The sequence below is a fragment of the Amphiprion ocellaris genome, chromosome 5, assembly GCF_022539595.1.
Source record: "Amphiprion ocellaris isolate individual 3 ecotype Okinawa chromosome 5, ASM2253959v1, whole genome shotgun sequence".
Taxonomy (NCBI): Eukaryota; Metazoa; Chordata; class Actinopteri; family Pomacentridae; genus Amphiprion; species Amphiprion ocellaris.
Genome location: NC_072770.1, coordinates 12,274,339 through 12,297,290, shown reverse-complemented (window position 1 = coordinate 12,297,290; position 22,952 = coordinate 12,274,339). Strand labels below are relative to the sequence as shown.

General features: G+C 39.8%; 1 protein-coding gene across 2 annotated transcripts in view; it reads right to left on the bottom strand.

The window, feature by feature from the left end:
* Positions 1-22,952, bottom strand: part of plxnb1b (plexin b1b) — a 130,073-nt gene that overhangs the window by 19,371 nt on the left and 87,750 nt on the right. The window contains exons 6-18 of one of the 2 annotated variants that reach the window (XM_023292067.3): positions 20,472-20,600; positions 20,096-20,196; positions 17,798-17,930; positions 13,576-13,732; positions 10,135-10,243; positions 7,933-8,041; positions 5,997-6,941; positions 3,557-3,691; positions 3,352-3,474; positions 2,369-2,462; positions 1,723-1,889; positions 990-1,141; positions 798-903 (exon numbers count right to left, since the gene is read on the bottom strand). In XM_023292067.3, coding sequence (XP_023147835.2) covers positions 798-903; positions 990-1,141; positions 1,723-1,889; positions 2,369-2,462; positions 3,352-3,474; positions 3,557-3,691; positions 5,997-6,941; positions 7,933-8,041; positions 10,135-10,243; positions 13,576-13,732; positions 17,798-17,930; positions 20,096-20,196; positions 20,472-20,600 — 2,460 coding nt within the window. The remainder of the gene's footprint in view (positions 1-797; positions 904-989; positions 1,142-1,722; positions 1,890-2,368; positions 2,463-3,351; positions 3,475-3,556; positions 3,692-5,996; positions 6,942-7,932; positions 8,042-10,134; positions 10,244-13,575; positions 13,733-17,797; positions 17,931-20,095; positions 20,197-20,471; positions 20,601-22,952) is intronic. The other variant, XM_023292068.3, reaches the window with a different exon arrangement.

Genomic DNA, 22,952 nt, shown 5'->3' with positions numbered 1-22,952 from the left:
TTGCAGTTAATGCAAATACCCTGGTATATGGAAGAGTGAGTGGAGTGAATTAATAGTGTTACACTTACTTTCACTGCAGGGTTAAAAAGCTTATTTGCTTAATTCAAATACGAAAGATTCCAGGTAAAAATATTAACAGACAGGCTGTCAAGTCTAAACATTAGAATTCTATCCCTTCATTGTTAAAAACCTTTTGTAGCAGGTGCAAACTGCTACATCATAACAGATGTCTATTTCAGGGTGTAAAATCAACTTCTGTATAAAATTAACAACTATTCATGTTAGCTTTCTGAAGAATGGAACAAGTTACATAAGGTGTTTTTTCTCCAAACAACTTTTCAGTCAAGGAATGTCCATGCTTTTGTTAGTGACTGCAGAGACAGAAAAAAAGAAATATGGCCAAATAGTTTCAAATTTCTCCGGCATTTTTTCTGCATTTTATTTGGAGAATTCAGTGTCTTTTGGTTTTGAAATGTTTGTGTGGAAGAAAAAAGGCCTTTACAGACATCTGTAGTTCTGTGAATTTAATCAATTAATGAGAATTTAAATCATCTCAATTAAAAGAACACATCAGTGATTAAAAAACAATAATAAAACATCAGATTTCTTAATATATCATTGTGCATTTTTTACTGTTTACATCTATCTATAAACATTATAATGTGCAGTTTTCACTCACAAGTTGGCTATACTCGATAAGTTTTCAAATTTTAAGGGTGGTGCAGAAGGAGAGATATGATGAAAAAAATGAATGAAACCCAGAATAATCCACTGTTGTCAACTTTAATCTTCAGTACCTGGTAGCTGAATGTCTGGCTGGAAAAACCAAACTCTCCTCCGCTGACTTCCACAGACACGTGGCCCGTCTTCTCTCCTCCGCTGGCTTTAGTCCTGCACACGATCCTGGAAGACAGACGTGTATTAATGTAAGTCCTGCATGCACTTTGGCAATGTCTAATTAAGGTCAAACAGCAGCAGGTGGTCTGTACCTGGAGGAGACCTCGTACATGCTGGGAATAACCGTGCAGGGAACCCCAGCTACCAACACAGAGTGGAGGATGTCTTCAGCCTTCTGGCCCAGATTAGAGCCTGAGATGGTCACCGTGGTGCCTCCTTCCAACAGGCCGGAGAGCGGCTCAATCTGGAGGAAACCAGGAAAGGCTTCATTTGAAAAGAAACTTTGTCGACGCACCAATATAAAACAACACTGCATTCACCAGAGACAGGGATCATCTTGTAATTATGACTTCTGTATGACACAACTGGGTCATTTCATGAAAAATCAATCAGTACCCCCCACCTGAACCATCCATACACAGCTGATGTTTCTGTGCAATAATTTTAGTATATATATATGGTGAAGAAATGTTAAATTTTACCCTCACCCTATCAATGTGTGTGTTAACTGTCCATTAAACTGAACCTTCTTCTTAAAAACAGTCACAGTTTTCAGCTGGATTTAAAATTTCTGTAACTATGAAGCTTTAAAAACAAACACGAAACACAAAAAAAAAAAACCAATAACAAAAAGAACCAGAAACTTTAGAATTTATGTCATTTTTTCTGTCCGTTTTAAGTCATCATGATGTCATAAGGACAGGCGATAACCACATTAGGGGTAAAAAGCAAGCTTGAGCTCAGTTAAAAACTGCAAACAAATTAATTACATATCTACTCCAGGTTAAAGTTTACTAATGTAATATTCCACAGATCATTACTCACTGAGTGTATGACGGGGGCCGGGCATGTCTGCTGCACGGGTTCACTGCAGGAGTCTGAATACAAGCAGCTGGCCTGAGGACCTCCACACCAAACACAACTGTACTTCTGGTCGGCCGTGTGGCAGCGGCTGCAGTCGGATCGACCCACAGAGCAGTTGTACAGAGTCACTGAGGACACAACATGCAGGAGGGTTACAGTTCAGGAATGTTCATGGTGTATGTTGTGGTCAGGCTGATGTCAAACTTGGAAAAATATTCTCTTAAAATTTTACCACTATGCTAACTAGAAAAGAATAGAATTCCTTTATTGTCATTGCACAGTATAAAAGACAGCCACACAATCAGACAACATTTTTAAAGCACAATAGGAAATGTGGAAATAGAAAATAGAAAAATCTCGAAGAAGAATCCTATATGCAAGTGTATCTATGAAAACTTTTAAAGATAGCATATTTGTTGCATTAAAAAATCATAAAAAACACTGATGTAACTGACATTGCACATCTATATATTGCACATTGCTGAACATATCTGAAAAAAATCTGACTGAAGTAGTGCAAAAATTGCATGCAAGATGTGGTGAGAGCAAACAATGGAGAAGAATAAAATGAAACAGAGTGTAATCTAAAACTATAATTTGACCTCACCATAGAGATCAGGAGAACTGTCCACATGGAAGGTGTCCCTCCTCTTCACATACACCATGGCGTTATATTCCTCCACTAGAGCAGAGTATGAGTACTGGACAGACACAAAAAACAGCAAAACATTTCTTAATGTCAGTTACATCTACTAGATCTGCATTCACCAATACCTGTTAAATCTAGCGTAGGCAGAATTACTCCATTTCTGACAACATCAACACAAAACTGAAAACATAGAGGCTTCATCAAAGTTGGGTTGAAGATATGGATTAATTAATTATCTGCCAGAACTTCGGAAGCTCTGAAGCTGTACTTTGTCCTGTTTAAAATATGAAAGCTGGACCAAATTACCTACAATTGTAAATTATTGCCTGATATTTTTAGTGCAAAAGGGCTCCAAGAAGTGAGCATTTTGATCTTATATGCAACATTTTCATTGATTGCACAGCTGCATTTTTCTCCACTTGCATTCTGCTTCACATCGCAGGTCTACCATTGTCTGATTTGCAAGTTGCAGCAGCTGATTCATCCACTCATCGCTGCACTACTGTGCCCTGTGCTTCGACTCACAGGTGCTTCTATAGTTTTTGGCAAGCCTTTAAGAGTCACTGCAGTTTGGTGTTTTATTTTAGCTTCATGTTCATGTTTTGGGTACAAGCTTTAATGGGTTTTTATCAGTAATCACCTACTGACCACTGACATCGCAGCCATTCTGTACCGTCCTTTTCCTTTTCTTGGATATCTCAATGTGTCATAGCATCCTCTCCATTTGTTACACGTGTGTTTTTGGTGCTGAAAAGTGTGGTGAAAAATGTGTAAAGTCATTCCAAAACTCTGATGTAATTTGTTGGCAAATAATCATGGAAACGGCTGCATATTTCCTTCCCAGTTTGAGGGATGAGGTAGTTAATTACCCCTTAAATCACCTTTTCAGTGACGGATTATGTGACTTGTTGAGTATGACCCTTTTTATGATAATAACAAACCTTGTGTAGTTGACACGTGATGTCAAAGTTTGATGGATTTATATCATCAGTCTCCACGTAGGCGTCCACCACCACTGTTTGGCCTTCGATCACCAACACACACTCGTAGTCCAGCTCTGCGTCCTGAAAACACACCAAGACTCCAGTTTAGCAAAGGGGTCAAACTCATTCCTGTTGTGGTTTGAGCCTCAGAGTGTGTTTTTACCTGATATAAATGCAGGTTGCGAGCCAGTAAAGTGATCTTCCTCTCCACCCTGACAGGCAGCAGCGATGAACCCTGGACCTTCTCCACACAGGGACAAGCTGAGGAGCCCCAGCTGACGTAGGAGCCTTCATCTCCCTGATGTTCAATACAACAGTATTAACACACTCTCTTATTTGCACTCTGCTTATGTTTACATTCATGCACACACAGTCGTTCCTTACAAACCAGGGAGATCAATCAAAACCAATCATTTACTAACCAGTTTTTCCGATATGATTACACAAGTTTCACTAGTTGCTTTAATATTCCCCGTTTATATGATACAGATTATGTTTGTTTGCCTTGTTTTTAACCCCCTTCTTTTGTATTATCTATTTTGAAAGTCCCAGACGGTATGAAGTTTGTCCTGGGCGAGGACGAGTGAATAAAATACTTGGATAACCAGCACCACCTATAGGCTGCTTGACAAATAAACACTCCAGACATCAACTCCTGTTTGCACAAGTAACTTTAGACTACAGAGACGTCGAGTGAACCCGGAGGTAACGATGCCAAAGAATGACTAGCAGAGACAGAATCAAAGGAGGGAAGAAAAGCAGAAAGCAGGAAATATGGGAATAAATATCTGGAGTATGACTTCATTTAGACCTCAGATTGGCAGGGATTCCCAACCACTACTAGCGGCTGCCATACTGTGGCAAAATCTGGTGGTTTTCCAGAGGAAGTGAGGCCATGTCGTTTAGTTAATAAAACTAATTCTCTGCAAGTTGCGAAATATTCTCCTGAAAAATGATTCACTTCACTTGAAACCTATGAGCAATAAGCAATGTTCAACTTATGGGTTGTTGTCGGGCGTCATCTCAGTGGATGTACATGCAGCTTTTTGTGTCTTCTTGAGAATCAGGTAATGTCTCATGCAGAGAAGTACGGCAGGAGTAATTTAATAGGAACGCCAACTGCACTGGAGGAGTCACTGATGGATGTCACAGCTGACGAAAAAGTCAGAATTTTGCGTTTGGTGTCTCAGTTAATGTTAAGAGTTGAGTGAAACGGCACTGAAACATTTCCCATTCTCTACTCAACTGTGCAACACACCGATAATCTTGATCCACCATGACCCATGCATTGCACCCGTCCTGTGTGCTTATTGTTAGTTTTAGCTTTATATTATCTTTTGTATTTTTCTAGTACTCAATTTTATTGTAAGTAACAGCAATTTTGCATTTTTTTTGTAACTACCTGCTGTTTAGCACCTTTTTGCTATTTCTATGACCAGCATGAATTGCATGTTAGTTGCACATTCTTTTGTAAATGTTTCCTGAACTATCTTGAATGTAACAGATGTGAGCTACAGATATGTTGAACTTGTCCAAGGGGATGACTAAAGTATCTATCAATCTATCTATCTATCTATCTATCTATCTATCTATCTATCTATCTATCTATCTATCTATCTATCTATCTATCTATCTATCTATCTAACTATCTATCTATCTATCTATCTATCTATCTATCTATCTATCTATCTATCTAACTATCTATCTATCTATCTATCTATCTATCTATCTATCTATCTATCTATCTATCTATCTATCTAACTATCTATCTATCTATCTATCTATCTATCTATCTATCTATCTATCTATCTATCTATCTATCTATCTAACTATCTGGCTTTACAACTTTATAAACAAGTACAGTCACTCTGACATTTGGCAATAATTTGCATCTTTACCTCAGCCCTACTCACCCTCCTCACCTTCAATCAAGCTTAACAGTTAGGTATTACGCTTTTTACATTGTGGCATCTAAAAATTTTCATTGGTATGCCTTAATTTATTAAATGCACTATGCACTCGTTGGCATACCTGCAGGTCACATGTATTTGCCAGCTTACAAAAGTCTGAATTAGCACCTTTTGAAGAAACTGATGTTGATGGTTGCTAACGTTTAAAAGATGCACATTAACCAGTATTAAATATTAATACTGACATTGACCTAAAAAATCCCACCGGAGCTGTAATAAAAACACCTTCAGTGTGCGTATGAAGCATAATAAGCTGTTTGGACAAAGATACTGACACTGTTTCACTTTCACTCACTCACACATTCACAGAAACACTCAGTTTCAAAGTGTATTTTTAAAGAGTTAAAGAGCTGCTGAGGCATAAAAAAATAAACGAAAAAAAAAGTGCTGAGAGTACAGCTGCTGTTTTTTTGGTCAGTTTAAACAATGAAAGCCAACAAAAAGAACACAGGAGTTGGACAGCATGGAGAGAAGGGCAGACGGGGAAGCTGGTTTGCTGCTATAGCAGGAGTCCAGTCAGGAGCTGGGAGCATCAGCATTCTTGACAAGAAGAAGAAGAAGCAGAAGAAGAAGGAGGAGGAGGAGGAGGAGGAGGAGGAGGAGGAGGAGGAAAACGGAGGCGTCTGAACTCACCGGGAGGAAGGCATCGGCTGAATCATACTGGTAGTCCAGCTCTGAGTCGGTATCCAGCAGGCGGGGGTAGGACGGGGGTGCGTGGTTGACCTCACCGTCACCTGAGAGCACGGTGGCGGCTGAAAATGTTGCCGTGTCATTTTCTGACTGGACGGGACCCTCGGCGGGGACGTCGGCTTCTTCCGGCCAGAGGATCACCTCGGGGTTGGCGTCGGGGCTTCCTGCCTCGGTTTGGGAGTCTTGAGGGGGGAGCAGTGTCGGAGTCACATCCGAGTGAAGGTGGGGCTCAGAGCCGGCCGGTGCGTCCACAGGGAAGGGTGTGGGCAGGGGGAAGCCGGAGGAGCCGAGGCTGGGGGGCTCCGCCAGACTCACCACTCCCTCGGCTTCCTGGGAGACGTTGGGTGTCGACTCGGTCAGCACCTCCGGAGGTGAGGAGTCCGGGATCATCAGAGGCACCACGGTGTCCACATCTCCGCTCAGACCGTCTGCCACGGTGACGGGCATCAACTCCGCCGCTCCCACGGCGACGCTGGTCGTAACCGCAGCATCTCCAGAGTGACTTTGGGTGATGACGAGCTCGCCCGTTTCCGTCTCTTCTCCCTTCCTGGTGATGACCTCTGGAGGTGGAGGGGTGGTGGGCGCTGCGGTGCTGGGCGGCAGGGTGCTGGGCGGCAGGGTGGTGGGCAGGGTGGTCGGCTCGGGGCTGGTGGTGGTTATGAGTGGAGTGGTGGGTGCTGGAGGGGTGGTGGGCTCCTGAGTGGTTGCTATAGTTACAGGGGCCGCGGTGGTAGTCGTAGTGGCAATAGTTGTTGTTGTTGTGGTGGTGGGAAGAGAAGTTGTGGTGGTTGTCGTGGTGGTGGTTGTCGGGGCAGCCGTTGTGGTAGCGGCTGCTGTGACGACTTTAATAGTTTTGGTGGTGGGAGGAGGTGAGGTGGGGAGTTTAAACTGGGGGGAGGGAGGAGGTGGGAGGAAGACATGAGGAGAGGGTGAGACAGAAATAATAAAAGAAAAACTTAAAGGGAAATGGGAAAACAATCGAACTCAAATGTGATGTTAAACACACGAGCTGCTGTTATTGTTGCTTATGACACATGACTTTTGTTACAAAAAATGCAGATGTTTACTGGTATGAGACACAATAAAGCACTAAACAGGAAGCCTGACCTTTAGCTACTTACCGTTCTTATGAATCAAAAATACTCCTGCCGAGTGAACAATTTTGGGTTTCAAATAAAAACATTCAAGAGCTTTTATTTTGAAAAATATACAATAACTGAACAAGTTGACGGCGTTTTTGTGGATTTAACTTTAGATGTGTTACTGTACTGTGATTCTGTTCAGTTCAGTTTTAAGCAATCAAATATACTCCTCTAGAGTTAACAATTTCAAGCTTTTATTTTGGAAAAAATACAATAACTGAGCCAGTTAATGGTGTTTACAGTGGATTTAATTTGAGAAGGTTTACTGTACTGTGCTTTGATTCAGTTCAGTTTTTCGTAATCAAAAATCTTCCTGTTGAATCAATAATTTTGGTTTCAAACAGTAACTGAGCCAGTTAATGGTGTTTTTTGTGGATTTAATTTTAGACGTGTTACTGTTCTGCGCTACTGTCCAAGTCAGTTTATTGTCATGTTTATCAGACATGTAAAAACACGAGGGAGCGAAATTTGTACCCAGGTCCAGCAGCGTACAGAACAAACAACATTTTGCAGTAAAATGTAAGTTAAACCTGGATAAATAAAAAAATAACCTAAATACCTATAATAAACAGACCACATAGTTTAAAAAAAGATATTACTGATGTCCTACCTCTTGAAAAGAGCTTCAACATTGATAGAACACAAGTGGTGACTGAATAAATGTTTCTATTTTAACGCTTTAGTGACGGTTGTACCTGCTCTTGAACACAATCCCTATTTCGACCGCTGGGACTTACATGCTGGTTGTAGATGATGACTCCCTCGTCACAGGTGGGTTTGTGGGTACACGAGTGCTGGTGGACGCACCAGTTGCAGCCCCATCGGCTCAAAACACAACCACGGCAGCTGCACCAAAATACAACAGGAGACACACGTTACAGGCAGAAAGTAATTGTGCCTGTTTGAAAAGAGAGGTAAACAATGAGTCAGGGTTTGGAGAAGAAGTAGCAGAAGTAGCGTGGACTTTTTATCTAGAGGTGGAAAGGGAGAAAGGATGATACAAAGGAAGAGATACAGCTATTGTAGAGCTTGGATCACACAGAATAATCCAATTGCCGCCAGTTTGCCTGCAGTGGTAAGAAAGGTCAGGCGGTCTAATTGAATGGAGCCTCAGTTTCTTAGCAGAGTGGTGGGATGAGAAGGAACAGAAAGGAAAACACATCAGCAAGAATCAACACACAGGTGGTGCAACATGTTCTTCCAGGGATCACTATTATTATTAATTTCTTTAAAAAAAAAAAAAAAAAAAAAAAAAAAGCAGCTTTGTCTTTTCACCTCATATTATTTGGTTGTTATTGAAGTGTATTCTGAGAACAGTTCACTCTATACTGAGCTCTGGCAGGACTAAATGGTTTTACTTTTAGTTGTTTGGGAACATGAAGTAGAGTTGAAAGCAAGTGAAAAGCCTAATATCTGAACCTGCAACATTTTTATAGCGTACAAACATGTTTTTAAGTTCTCTCTACTTCTAGCCACGGTTTTGCTGTTTCCATAAAGGTAAAGGACTTTATACTGCAGTGATAAATAATCCTGCAGTGAGAATTAAGAGGGTTTTTCCATTTTTTGTAAAATATAACAGAAATAAACTAACTTTTTTATGATTAATGGCATTAAAACATTGCTATAATGCACAAACACATTTTTAAGTTCTCTCTACAGCTAGTCGGGATTTTGCTTCTTCTATAGAGGTGCAGCTTTTTCCATTTTTTGTAAAACATAACAGAAAAAAAACACATTTATATTTAGATTTATGGCATTCTAACTTTATGACTTTCTAACAAATACATTTTTGAGTTCTGTTTACTTCTAGCTACAGTTTCGTTGCTTCCATAGAGTTACAGGACTTTATACTGCATTAAAAAATGATAAACAAATCAAATGTTTGTTTGTTGTTTTTTTTTTTTTTTTTTAGGTTTAATGGCTTTATATCTTTGCTTTAATGCACAAACACATTTTTGAGTTCTCTCTACTTCTAGTCACGGTTTTCTTTTTCCGGAGTGGTGAAGGACTTTACACTGCAGTGAAAAATGATCCCGCAGTGAGGGGCTACATGTTTTTACAATTTTTGCAAAACATAATACAAAAAAAGAAAAAAATCTAACTTTTTAGGATTTATGGCTTTGTAACTCTGATGTAATGCACAAACACATTTTTAGTTCTCTATGCTTCTCGCCATGTTCTGTCTGTTTCCACAGAGGTGTAGGACTATCTAGCAGTGAAAAATGGCAAAAAATGTATTGTATTTATGATTTATGGCATAATAATGCAGTTTTAATGCACAAACATATTAATAGTTCTCTCCAATTCTAATCACGGTTTTGCTGTTTTAGTAAAGGTGCAGGACTTTATATTACAGTGAACAATTATCCGGCAGTGAGTAAAGATGTGACATTTTCCAAGAAAAAGATTCTTGTGACTGATTATTGTACATATGTGCAGTTAAGAGTGTTCACTAAATACTCAAAACAAGAATTTTAGGATATAAAAACTGCAATGTTCATGCATGAGGTCCAATGTCTTCTATCTTTTAAATGATGGACACTGGTTGGAGTTAAATTCAGGCTCAAGCAGCACAGGTTGAGACATGTGATGCGCAAACGTTGAGATGGAAAATCAAATCAATCAGAGTGAAGGGCAAAAAGTCAAGTGCCTGCAGCCTTCACGGACATATGTATTATATACTGTACGTCGAACTTGTGGCTGAGCTAAAAGGGAGTATTTAAAGTATGGGATCACAGGTTTGAAGAAGAAAAACAATTAGAAACAGGAGATGGAAGAAATGGAAAAACACGTTGAAGGGTGAATCGATGGCGGGACAAAGGATGGAAAAGCAGAGTCTCAGAGACAGAGCAGCACTTGATTATGAGGTCTGCAGCGAGTAGATCAGGGAGGAGACGAGTCGACAGAGCAGAGTTGATAAATCATAGGTGGTAACTCACGGCATGCTGCCAGAGAGCTGCTTAACAGCCGTGCAGTCGTAGAAGGTGAAACCCCTCCCTGTGACCGTGACGTCGCCAAAACGAAGAGACAAGGTGACCGTGACAAAATCTGACAACAGAGCACAGAGAGAAGGACAACGTGAAGAAAGAGCTAAAAAAAAAAAAAAAAACACAACACATCAGCCCAGAGCAGAGCAGAGGAAAGAGATCAGTTTCTGGTCAGATGGCCAGAAAACAGAGGCCTGATGAAACCGATGTGCAACCTCCATCCTCATCCTGGAGGGTGCAGACGAAGACACGGCAGCATTTAAAATTCTGTCAGTGGAAACATTGATGGATGGTTAAAAATGGACAGTTTGGGGGGAATAATTCCACCCTTTGCCTTTGTTTTCTCGTCCAAATAAGTCACCACATTCCCAGATCTTAGTGGTAACCTCGGTGAGCACCAAACAATCATAAACAGTGGAAATGGTGGAAAAAATACAAAAAACTAAACTTGCATGAGAAGATAATTTCCCTTTTCTTGCAATTAGTCATGCTAAAAGAACAACAAAGGTAATGCTGGCGAGTCAAGCGCAACTCTACAGCGGGATTTAGCCTGGCAAGAAATGGTTATTATTTTTGGTATTTTGGTACGATAATGGATAATATATCTCCATATCTTCTATTTTCTATGTCCTTTACTTCTTTTACACAGTATTCACAGAGCTTTAAGGGACTTAAGCTTTCATTAACAATGTCTAGAGTATTTTTTTATTGATTGATTAACATCAAATACAGTGAATAAAAAGTAAAATATCAAATTCAGATTGGGTTTGAGGACTCTCTGGCTTTATAACAACACCAGTTCTCCTCCTTGAAGACATCTTTAAGGTATTTGACAAGTTGGCTGTTCAGCATCTTGAACTTGTCACAGTTTTTCTATTGTTCTCTTGTCTTCATATAGTCCCAGACTGACTCCACGATGTTCTGTGAACCATCTGCAGCAGGACTTATTGTTATTATTGTAGCAGAAGACAGTTTTTCTTCTCTGGCTGGACTTTCGGGCTCGTTGTCAGTTCAGCTCTGTTCAGTTTTAATGAAGATCGGTTTGGATAACACACAGACAGATAAACATCTAAGAAACAGTGACTCCAACGTATAACACAATCATGTTGCTGATTGAATTTGATCAATCAGAATCAGTGAAGAGGCCAATAATTCTGATCAAACTGCAGAAGTGCAGTCCCAAACCTACAAAGAACCTCCAGTGCTTCACTGTTTTCCAGGAATTCAGTGAACAAACTGTTTCTAATGTTTTAAATTGTAAATCTTCACCAATTTCTTGTGTTTCTGTGCACAGGGGGGTCTCTTGGATTCATCGCCACATCAGATTAATGGCTTTTTAGCTGCAAGTCTTCCATAAACACCATTCGTAAGTAGACTTCTCTGGACTGTAGATGGTCTATCAAGGTCCCACAGGTTTCTGTTCCGAGCTGATACTGCTGGATGAAAGATGAAAGCGTCTTTCCTCTGCTGCACTCAGATCATCTGTTTCTTTGTGCTTGTTCAGAAGAGAGCAGCACATCTGGAAACACCTGTCTTGCAAGATGAACAACTTGTGTTTCTATGATTCCTATTCCCATTGAGAAAGAAGCTTAGATCACATCTTAAGCAAACTCACTTTTTATCTCTGGTCCTCCCTCACCAGTTTCAGTTCCCTACATATTTGTTTCACTTTGTGATTTTGGTTTAGACTACACGTTCTCTTGTTTTTCATTAGAATCTGATTGGTCAAACCCTTAAATTGTGCACTGTGCAGTACACGTTCTGAAACTTCTGGTTTGTGACTTTAGTACTTTAACAAATCTCAATCTAGAATATTTCACTATTTGTAAAAGGAATGCCGAATAAAAAAAAAAACAAAAAATGTTTTTCACTTCCTTTTAACGGGCTGCACAGTGGTGTAGTGGTTAGCACTTTCGCCTTGCAGCAAGAAGGTCCCTGGTTCGCGTCCCGGCTTTCCCGGGATCTTTCTGCATGGAGTTTGCATGTTCTCCCTGTGCATGCGTGGGTTTTCTCCGGGTACTCCGGCTTCCTCCCACAGTCCAAAAATATGCTGAGGTTAATTGATTATTCTAAATTGCCCGTAGGTGTGAATGTGAGAGTGATTGTTTGTCTCTGTATGTGGCCCTGTGACAGACTGGCGACCTGTCTAGGGTGTCCCCTGCCTTCACCTGAGTCAGCTGGGATAGGCTCCAGCTCCCCCCCACGACCCTAGTGAGGATTAAGCGGTGTATAGATAATGGATGGACTTCCTTTTAACATCTCAAATGTCTATTTTCCATTTCATTACGGACAATTGAGAATCTGAACCTTGTCTTAAGAGGTGAAAACTAACAGTTATCAGTTTGGTGAGAAATTATTCCTAAATCAAAAAAACTTACTGTCACTTTTACTGATTTGGTAGATCACAGTTACAGTTCAGGCACAGATTCTGCCTGAGATTCTAAATCTAGTCTTTTGCACTTCAGTACAAACTGGTCCTAACAGGCATTAATTGTAAGGTAAACAACTCTTCAATCACTTACTTGTCTGTAACAAAGGTTTAATAACAAAGGATTCTACAACGTTTCAGTGAACTTTCAACCCTGCGCTGACTCACTTGTATGAAACATAAATGACTTATTCAGATGATGAAGTTTAGTCAGCCTAAACAGAGGATTTGCAGTTTAAGATTTGTTTGGTCGTGTACTGAATTCCAGTCCAATGCAGAAGCTTTGTCAAACAGAAAACTGGCTTTTATTAGGTGATCAGTGGCTCTAACCCTCTTTAAGTAAAGGTAAGCCATGAGAGCTAAAATCTTAAATACAGCCCATTTGTCCATATCTCAGTAAACCCCCCCCTGGGCTGATTCCTGCTGAGTCCTGCACCCTGAGAACTACAACAAACTGCAGTTTTCAGGAATCCCGGCCTGGGAACCACAATCTATGTGTGTGAGAAAGAGATACACAAAAATAATGTAAATGTTTGGGTGACTGTGACCTTCGCTTTTTATTTACAGGCCCCTCGTTGACTCTCAAGCTGCTCTTATTGCACTGCAACAACAACCAAACCAGGAAAACCAAAATCTGCCGTCCAGGCATAGAATCACTGGCTGAAATTGATTTACAGGGAGATCTGCGCTTTAAAATAGAGATTACTCCCTGCTGTGTAAGCTGGCTTAGAAAAATGGATTGGGTTAGCCTAAATTTACTGACAAAAAAAAGACCGAAGTGAATACATGTTGGGCATCTCTGGTCATGCAAACACAAACATACTGTGCATGCAAAAACAGACGCACACAAAGATTAATCCAGGGAGCAGTCAAATCCTCCAGGCACTAAGTTGAAAAGTTCAAAGCAATAATTAATCTCCAGGTACATGAGTTTTGGTCAGATCTGGGGTTTGAAAGACACTCACCCTGTCCTGGAGGCACCATGGGAACTCGGCTGGTGTCGGGAGAATGACAGGTGACTCCAGTTTCAGTGACGGTGGCCGGACTGTGGCTGTCCTCAAAGACGCAGGAGTAGGATTCACCTTTTTCTAACACTGGAAGTCCTGGGATGGACAGAGAAACCTGAGGAAAGATAATGAAAGTGAAAAATAAGATGGGAAAAATTAAATTCATGTCTGCAGGTTAGACTTAAACTACATCTATATCACATTTACAGGTGCTGAAATGGTGAATCTTCTTTTAAATCACTTCTTAAAACCCTATTTACAGGCTTGCTTTTATGTGACATCTATTTCTATTGCATATTTTTATCGTCTAATTCATTTTTTGCACTATATTTTATTGTTCATTTTCTTTTCCCCTTTATTTATTTACTTATTTATGTATTTATTATTACTATTATAGTTTTTAGTTCTGTGTTTATGGTTTTACCCTGTATTTTGTTTTATTCCAGTATGTCTTGGATGTGTCTTCTTCCTCTTCCCTTCTTCTTCTTCTCCCTCTATTTTCTTCTTCTTCCTCTATTTTCTTCTTCTGCCTTCACTATTTTCTTCTTCTTCCATTTTCTTCTTCCTTCTTCTACCTCCTTCTCTATGTTCTGATTGCCTTCTTCTTCCTTCTCTTTCTCTTTTTTCTTCTTGTCATTTTATTATCAAAACATCATTGTGAACCAGCAGCAGCAGCAGACCCACTGAGCATCTACTAACATTGTAAAAAAAACAGAATGACGGAAACAACTTCCAGAGTTGTGGGACAGAAACCTCGACCTCATTAACTCCACACCTGTGCTGTTGCAGAGGACATCAGAGGTCACGATGACAGCGAGACACACAAATCTGATCCGCTCACCTGTAAATGTCAATGTGCAAAAATCGGATTTGAAAACTAAATTGCATTTTCCTTCCAGAGGAACATGAATCACAGTGACAAAGGAGCTCTTTGAGTTATTGTACTTTATACTTTCTGGCTCCATCTGCTGTATGTTTCTCAGCCATGTGATGTTTCTGTGCTGCACTTCAAAGATATCATCTGTCAATCAAACAGGACGTCCTCTACAGTGATGTCTTCCTTGGATTTTCTTTTGATAAAGTGTCTCTGCTCTGCAACGTTGCCTATTTGTGCTCATTTCAACTATTTACTGGTGGAACAGCATCCGAAACCTCAGACGGAAACTTACTTTCACGTATTAAAAGTTGCCTTTGTTAACTTATTTCCTGATTTGAATCAGCACAGAGCCATTTTAAGGCTATATTTTTATAGATGCAACAAGCTGCTTCTATGCTGTATGGTTGCAGCAATATGAACAGACAGCATATCCTCATAATCCAATAGAAGCTGTATTACATTAAACAGTGTATACAACAGTAGCTTACAGATACAGATAAAGCGTACATACTGAAAATGTCCTGTTTCCCCTTGCAGCAAATCAAAATGAATAAAATTAAATCATATATACAAAGAGCAGCTACTGATGTGCACAAACAATTCACCCACAGCAACAGACTTTGACTTGAGTCCATATAAGTTGAATTAGCTGATAAAAACAGATGGATTTCTTTGTTTTTTATAACTAATTTGACTATATTTATGTTATTTAGCAACTTATTTAGTGACTCCTGCTTCCCGATTCGTTACACTAAACCTTTCTGCATAGATTCACATCATCTTTCTCAAAGAATGTCTCGAGGCAACATGTGAAATAGGACGAGGGTGATTCATAAAATGGTCCACAAATGATGGCTTGAACTAACAATTCTCTTTTCCATCTATTAACCAGCCAGTTATTTTTTTAAATTAAATCACATGGTCCAGAAAACATAAGAAAACAGAAACCCCATCATAAAAGCTTGAGCTGATGCCATCGTATGTGTTTGTTTTGTCCATTTACAAATCCAAAGATTCATTCAGTTAATTTCTCTTCTCATAAGACAAACAACAGAAGCAAATGATAAATACTGAGAAAATGGAACTGGAAATATTTGGCATTTCCACCTGAAAAATCTCCTAAAGAGCTCATTATAGAAATAGCCGCTTGTCTTTCTGTACATCAACCAAGAGATTAATTAACTAATTGTTTCAGCCTTGTGTCTCAGATAGTTTAAATGTAAATTGAAGGCTCTAATATGAAACTAGTCTGTAGATTCTCAGTCATCCAGCTAATGGTAATCCTAAGACTGGAATGCCTTTTTTTATAAATTCTTGAAGACATTTCACCTCTCTCATCATCAAGAACCTAAAATAAAAGCTCAATTAACTTCTAGTGACACTCATACAATATGAAAGTAGCTCAGTGCTCAGGATGAACACATTTACAGTTAGAGCTACCAGAACAGATCATTATCCAGGAGCTGTGACCTCATCCATGATACCTGACATTTAGCTAGTTAATGTTACAGAGTATTTACACTCATAGGCCATGTCATTAGATACACCTATTCAGCTGCTTGTTAACGCAAATATCTAATCAGCCAGTGACATGGCTGTATCTCAATGCATTTAGACTGGTAGATGAGGTCAAGATGACCTGCTGAAGTTCAAACTGAGCATAAGAATGAGGAAAAAAGGTGATTTAAGTGACTATTAATTTTTACAACTTGGCCTGACTATTTGAGAAACTGCTGATCTACTGGGATTTTCACCCACAACCATCTCTAGAGTTTACAGAGAATAATCCGAAAAAGAGAAGATGTCCAGTGAGCAGCAGTTGTGTGGATGAAAATGCCTCGTTGATGTGAGAGGTCAGAGGAGAATGGGCAGACTGGTTGGAGATGATAGAAAGGCAACAGCAACTCAAATAACCACTCGTTACAACCAAAGCACACAGAGGACCATCTCTAAACACACAACACATCCAACCTTGAAGCAGATACAGCGGCAGAAGACCACACCGGGTACAACTACTGTCAGCCAATATCAGGAAACTGAAGCTACAGTTTCACCAAAAAAGGACAACAGAAGATTTGAAAAACGTTGCCTGGTCTGATGAGTTTCCATTTCTACTGGAACATTCAGATGATCAGAACTTGGCCTAAACAACATGAAAACATGGATCCATCCTTCCTTGTATCAATGGTTCAGGCTTGGGGGACATTTTCTTGGAACACTTTGTGCCCCTTAGTACCAACAGAGCATCACCTAAACTGCACATCCTACCTGAGTATTGTTGCTAACCATGTCCATCCCTTCATGACACATCTTCTGATCTCTACTTCCAGCAGGATAATGCTCCATCTCACAAAGCTCAAATCATCTGAAACTGGTTTCTTGAACATGATAATGATTTAACTGCACTCCAATAGCCTCCACAGTCACCAGACCTCAATCCAATAGAGGTATTTTGGGATGTGGTGGAACAAAAGACTCGCATCATGGACCACAATCTCTCTGGAATCTTTCCAGCATCTTGTTGAATCTACACCATGAAGAGTTAAAACAGTTCTGAACACAAACGGTAGTCCAACCCAGTGCTAGTAAGCTGTACCTAATAAAGTGAAGGTGAGGGAATATTCCCAAATAAATACAGGCTTGATTCAGGTCTAATTTACAGCAACAAAGTTATTTAGACGTATTTAATCACACACCGTCCTTGAGTCGTCCTATGAAGAAACACAGTGTGTGTATTGTGTATATATTTTCTGTTTCTATCTTCCAGACAGATTACAGATGCCATGTTTTTCTACAACACCAGAACATGACAGGACAGGGCCGCGATCGTCGTCTTCCCATGACACTGAAAATCACACATCAGCACACACACACACACACACACACACACACACACACACACACACACACACACACACACACACACACACACACACACACACACACACACACACACACACACACACACACACACATTACCCCCATCCTCAGGAACAGTAAAGCTCTGAGCTCAGCCGATAAGGGATCCGGGATGAGTTACAGCGAGTCGATGTGTTGCCCTGAGCTTTGGGGTGTTTAGGTATGTGAGGAGACTATGACTCCATTCTGCAAGCTCTGAGGTGCTTGAGGTGGATGATTATCTGACCTCATTGAAAAGAAAGCAAAAAAAAAAAAAAAAAAAGGTGCGTTTCTGTCAACCGGCTCTGTAAAGAAAGATTATCATCCTCCTCCCTCAAATCCTTTGCCTGTACTGGAGTTCTGTTTTGCTCCTTGACTCCCTGACTTAATGAATTACAGACTCACCATCCTGCTCTCCTCCCTGCTGACGTTGGAGGGGCTGAGGTCCTGGACGGTCAAACACTGTTGCTCCATGTCGAAGCTCCACAGCCACTGACCAGGCTGGTTCCCACGACTGCACTGTGACTTCAACACACACCTGCAGGGGAAACACAGACATTATGGACACTGTATTCGCCCTTTTTTTTTAAAGGAAGTTAGCCTCACTATCAAATTAAACCCTGAAAGTGATCTTCAGTGTATATTGATGGTTCATACCAGACTAATTTCCACTCCAGCTACAAAAACCTCAATATATATTGTAAAAAAAAAAAAAAAAAATTACAAAATTAATCAAGGCTACTCAGGCAGAATGGAAGGAATAGAAGAAGTAAACATGGAAAAAAGATCGTAAAACATCTAAGAAAAGAGGCGGAGGCCAGCTGGTGAGGCAGAGCAGAGGGGGAAAGGAGAGGACAGGGGAGGAGACACAGATGGGACAGAGTCGGTGTTTTTCTTTCATCAGACTCAAACATAATCCCATCAGTTTTAAACGTGACTTTGCAAAAACACATCAAAAGCTAAAAAGGATGCTGTCAGGATTCTCGTCCTTTTTTCCAGTCAGATCTGCACGAATACTCATGAAAACATTTGCACAACTTCATTTGCAGGTCATTTATAATGGATTCTGCTCATAACAAATCTTGTTAGTGCCCCAGAAAAATAAAAAAGTACAATTTATAAGCAAAACAAGCACATGTTCTTTGTTTTAACACACACAAATGGCTGCTGCTTCAACTTTACTTGGTCTTAAATGACCGGTAAGCTCATGTTAACTTAGCTTTATGTCATCATGGGTCTTCACACTTTACAACTCGTCTCTACTTGTGTTGTAGTGAATTATCATGCAGTTGTGGCTGCTGCTCAGGAAAAATGTTGTACAAAAAACACTAAAATAGTATATTTTTTTTTCAGCAAAAAACTAAAATGACTCATCACAACTGACTGGAAGTGTTGCTGTGGTGACCAACAGGCAGCTAAATGCATCATACATTTAAAGCAGAAGTTTGTTGTTTTTGAGTTCAAATAATAGTTAAACGCTCAACCTTAAAGATAAATTTATTAGCAAGTCAAGTCAACTTAGCGTTATTTATATAGCAAAATTAAAACCAGTGACTTTATTTGACTTGACTAGTCGTAACAGACAAAAAGTTTTACCAAAACTCTCACTATACTGCTAGTCACTATGGTGGCTAATCATCATTTAATGTTAAAACTTATAGAAGTATTATATTTTAAGTATATTAGCAGTCAAACATCCATACAAAATATACCTACATAAATACATTCATACTGATTCACACATACAATAAAGAAATAAACAGAAAGAATGTTAGCCCTATGTTTTAGCATTTAGCATGTAAGTGTCTGGTACTCAGGAAAACATATTTGGATTGGCTTTAACAGTAGCAATGTAAGTTAATAATAGTAAATCTGATTAGTAATATTAAGGAGCTTTAACTGTGACTGTGCGTTTTAGATTACTTTCTATAGGCAGGCAATCATCCCTTTTGTACGTTTCATTTGAAGGGGGGTAGGAAGATTTTGCTGACAAACAAGAAGCATAAACATACATTTAAATGAGATTGATACAAAACTGAAAATTCAAGAACAAATAAGCGCTGCAACTACTGAGCTTCTGCATTGATGAAATGCAAATAAAAGACAGAAATCTAATTCACTAGTTGATATGATATCGTGCTGTTCGTTCTTCATACTTGAATCCTCTCCAGACTGAAATATTTTTTTTTACAATGAGATCTGGAAAAAGTTATTCACGAATTAATTTTCTCACATCTCCATTACTCAGTTATTTATTGTTAATTATATTTATTGCATTGCTCATTCTATTCTCATTTACCATTTATTTATTTATGCATTTACTTATTAATTACCCCAACTGTTATTAATATTCTAGCCTTGTCTTTATGAATTTACGCTCTATTTTCTTTTATTCCGCTTGTTCTTCTTCCATAGTTGGATGCAGCACTTTTGTTTCTATCAATATTTTATCTGGTGTTACTGTATTGATGTATTCTGTAAATCTTTTAGCATGTTTAAGTCTATTTTTCCACTTTTGCCTCTTTCTGTTTGGACTGACCGACCTTCTGCTGTTCAATAGTCTTCCTGAGTTTCCTTCTCTTCTTTTCGTCCTGTCTGTGAAGAACTTTGGAAACTCACTTCGTAAACTTTCTTATGATTAATGTGCTACCGTCAGTGCATCCTTTCGCTAGACGAGAACATCTTTGCAAGTGTTTGTCTCACCTTCCCTCCAGGACACACCAGCCACAGTAGGGGTCGTGGGCCAGCAGACAGGAGTGACAGTCGGTGTGCTGCTGGCATTCAGCCACCGGCCTCTTCTGCAGCTGGAACCGGGACAGCGACAGTCATGTTCAGTCGTGCAAACCACCCACACTAAGCTTCTAAAAATCTGATTAAAACAAGAATAGCTGGCCCACATTTCACAGCACAACAATGCAAATTGAAGATATGGTCATTAGAATAATCCCAACTACATGCTGCCTTCACGGAAGAGGGAGAATTGGGGCAGAAACAGGAGAGTCAAAATGATTTCTCTTTATTTACCGCTGCAACACAGGAAGGGTACTGTGTGTTGTATCTGTGTGTGTTTTATATATACCATGTTTTTGGTCATGATGAAGAGATGCTCCTCTTTCTGGTCCAGGATCAGGTCTGAGCTGATGGCTGTGTTCACCTGTACAGGGATCACAGAGTACTCCTCCACCTCACCGTTTGGACCCAAGAACACCTGAGGAAATACAAATACACACATTTTTAAATACGCACACCGAGCTGTAACTGAACATGGGAGTTTATTCATAAAAACCTCCATTCAGGATGAGAACATAACATAGATATACACCTCCACCAACTAGTCAAGTTGCATTTTACACCCGCGTCTGTCCAGATTTATATCATTTATGTCCTTGTATGTGTTCACATGTTTGGCCAATAAAACTGATTCTGACAGAACAAAAAGCTGTTGCAATGCCAGTAGACATTTCTTCAACTGCTGCTGCAAAGAAGCTACAGATTCTAAAACATAGAAGCTTCACACACATCTTCAACCTTAAACAATCACCACAGTTTTAAAGTAGACACCCAAGATAACTGTCAACAATTCAGTATCTGAACAAATGTGAACTATAGTAACAAAGCCTCTGAACGATGCTGTTGAAAAATGTCCAGGACACTCTTTTAGCGGAACATTTTGGTGTCACAGTGAAGCTGATCTTTGAAGTTTTGGATGGAAAATGTCACTATCTCATTAGTTTATTATTCTAGATATTAGCATGAAAGATTTAAAGCTTGCGTTACGGCCAAAAGATGTGTTGTGTCCTTCAAATTCTAACCAGCTCATCTTTCAGTCAAAGTGAATGTTTGTGCCAAATCTCAAGAAATTTACTGAAGGTGCAGAGGGACAAAAATAGACAGCTTAACTGTTTTTCATTTTCGTCATTTTCATTACACTCTAAGGTCTATTAAAGGACATAAACCAGACATGATGTAAGAATTTAATTTGTCTTTTTGTAACATTGGAAGTTCTGACCTTAAACCTTAGTCCAGACTGATTTATTTGGTAAAACTATTTCTGATGTTTTCAAGATGAGGAAGGACCTCAGATGCTTCAAGAATCACCCTTCAGAGTTTTCTTGCAGTTAAACATGTTGAATGTGATTCCTTCATTATTAAACATTATCCACAGATTTCTGTGTCAATTCTCAGTCATCCAGGTCATTGTAATCATTGGAGCTTCAGTAGAAAGCAGCTGGACTTCTCTTTTACGATCTTAAACAGAAGTCTAGTTGCTTGAGGGATTCGTTAACTTACATTGTTTGCATCAAGTTATATTTGCTAACAGTATTAATTTCTTTGTTGCATTTCTTGGTATGTGAACACTACCTGTAGACAGTATAGGAGTGTGAAACGTTAGCAGAAAAACATTGCTCCATATCGCACTCCAGAGTATAGCTTCAAACTAAAAACCTTAAATCTATGTGTGGAAAATATTAAAACACTACACTGGTTTTGTCAGAAGTTTCAGCAAGTTACTTTGAAAAAACATTGAAGGAAAATTTCCTAAGCTCTAAAAGAACACTCCATTACCCTCAATGCACGTCAACCGATGACTATTTATTCTGAAATTGTTGTGTTAGTGGCATCTAATGAAGCCTGGAGAGTCTCAGCTGCAACAGAGTCGACCAGCAGGCCACAGAGGTCAGATTTATACTTCAAATTTGTTGTTGTCAGACCCAATTGACCTCAGTGACATCATTTCATTGCACACAGCTCCATCTGGGTAGATTGAACTGGGTTTTATGCATCTATTTTCGCATATAGAGTTATACGCGCCAACAACTGCAAGCACACTGAGCAGTAAAATCAGCAGAATTTAATTGTGCAGAGCAACACCAATAAAGGAAATGAGGATGATGGGGCAAATCCAGATGGTCGGTGCCAACACACAGTCGTGTTTGGAAGCGTTTTCAAGCCCACAGGCTGGCGAGACAAAGTGAAGTCTGACAGAACGCAGACACGAATCCAAACAGTCGAAACCAATAAACAGTCAGACGGCATTAGGAGGCCTCAGTCCGACAACGTGCTGGCTATTAAAAGTCTATAGTTGCTGTAATGTGGGTTAATACGAGGGGGCAGCCTGACCAACTGCTCCACATCAGCCTTTTGATGTTATTTACAGGAGCCTGAACATCAGCTTCATTCCATCTAATGTCATTAGCGAGATATTTCACTGTGAGGGCAAGTCTGCTGGAACAAAGATGGCAATCATCCAAATGGGAAAATCCAGTGCAGGTCAGGAGGATCTGTACTGTGAGTTCAGCCTTACATATCACTCAGTGTGTGTGTGTGTGTGTGTGTGTGTGTGTGTGTGTGTGTGCGTGTGTGTGTGTGTGTGTGTGTGTGTGTGTGTGTGCAGGAGCAGAGTCCGTAGGGTGTGATGAATATGATATGGTGATATGGCTCACTGATGCCAGGCTAATCTAATCCTTCAGGTATGAGGGAGATTTGAGGTCAGCTATGCAGTCCAGCACTCTTTGATCCCACAACTCTTCAAAGACAGACAGTCCAGGATGTAATACCT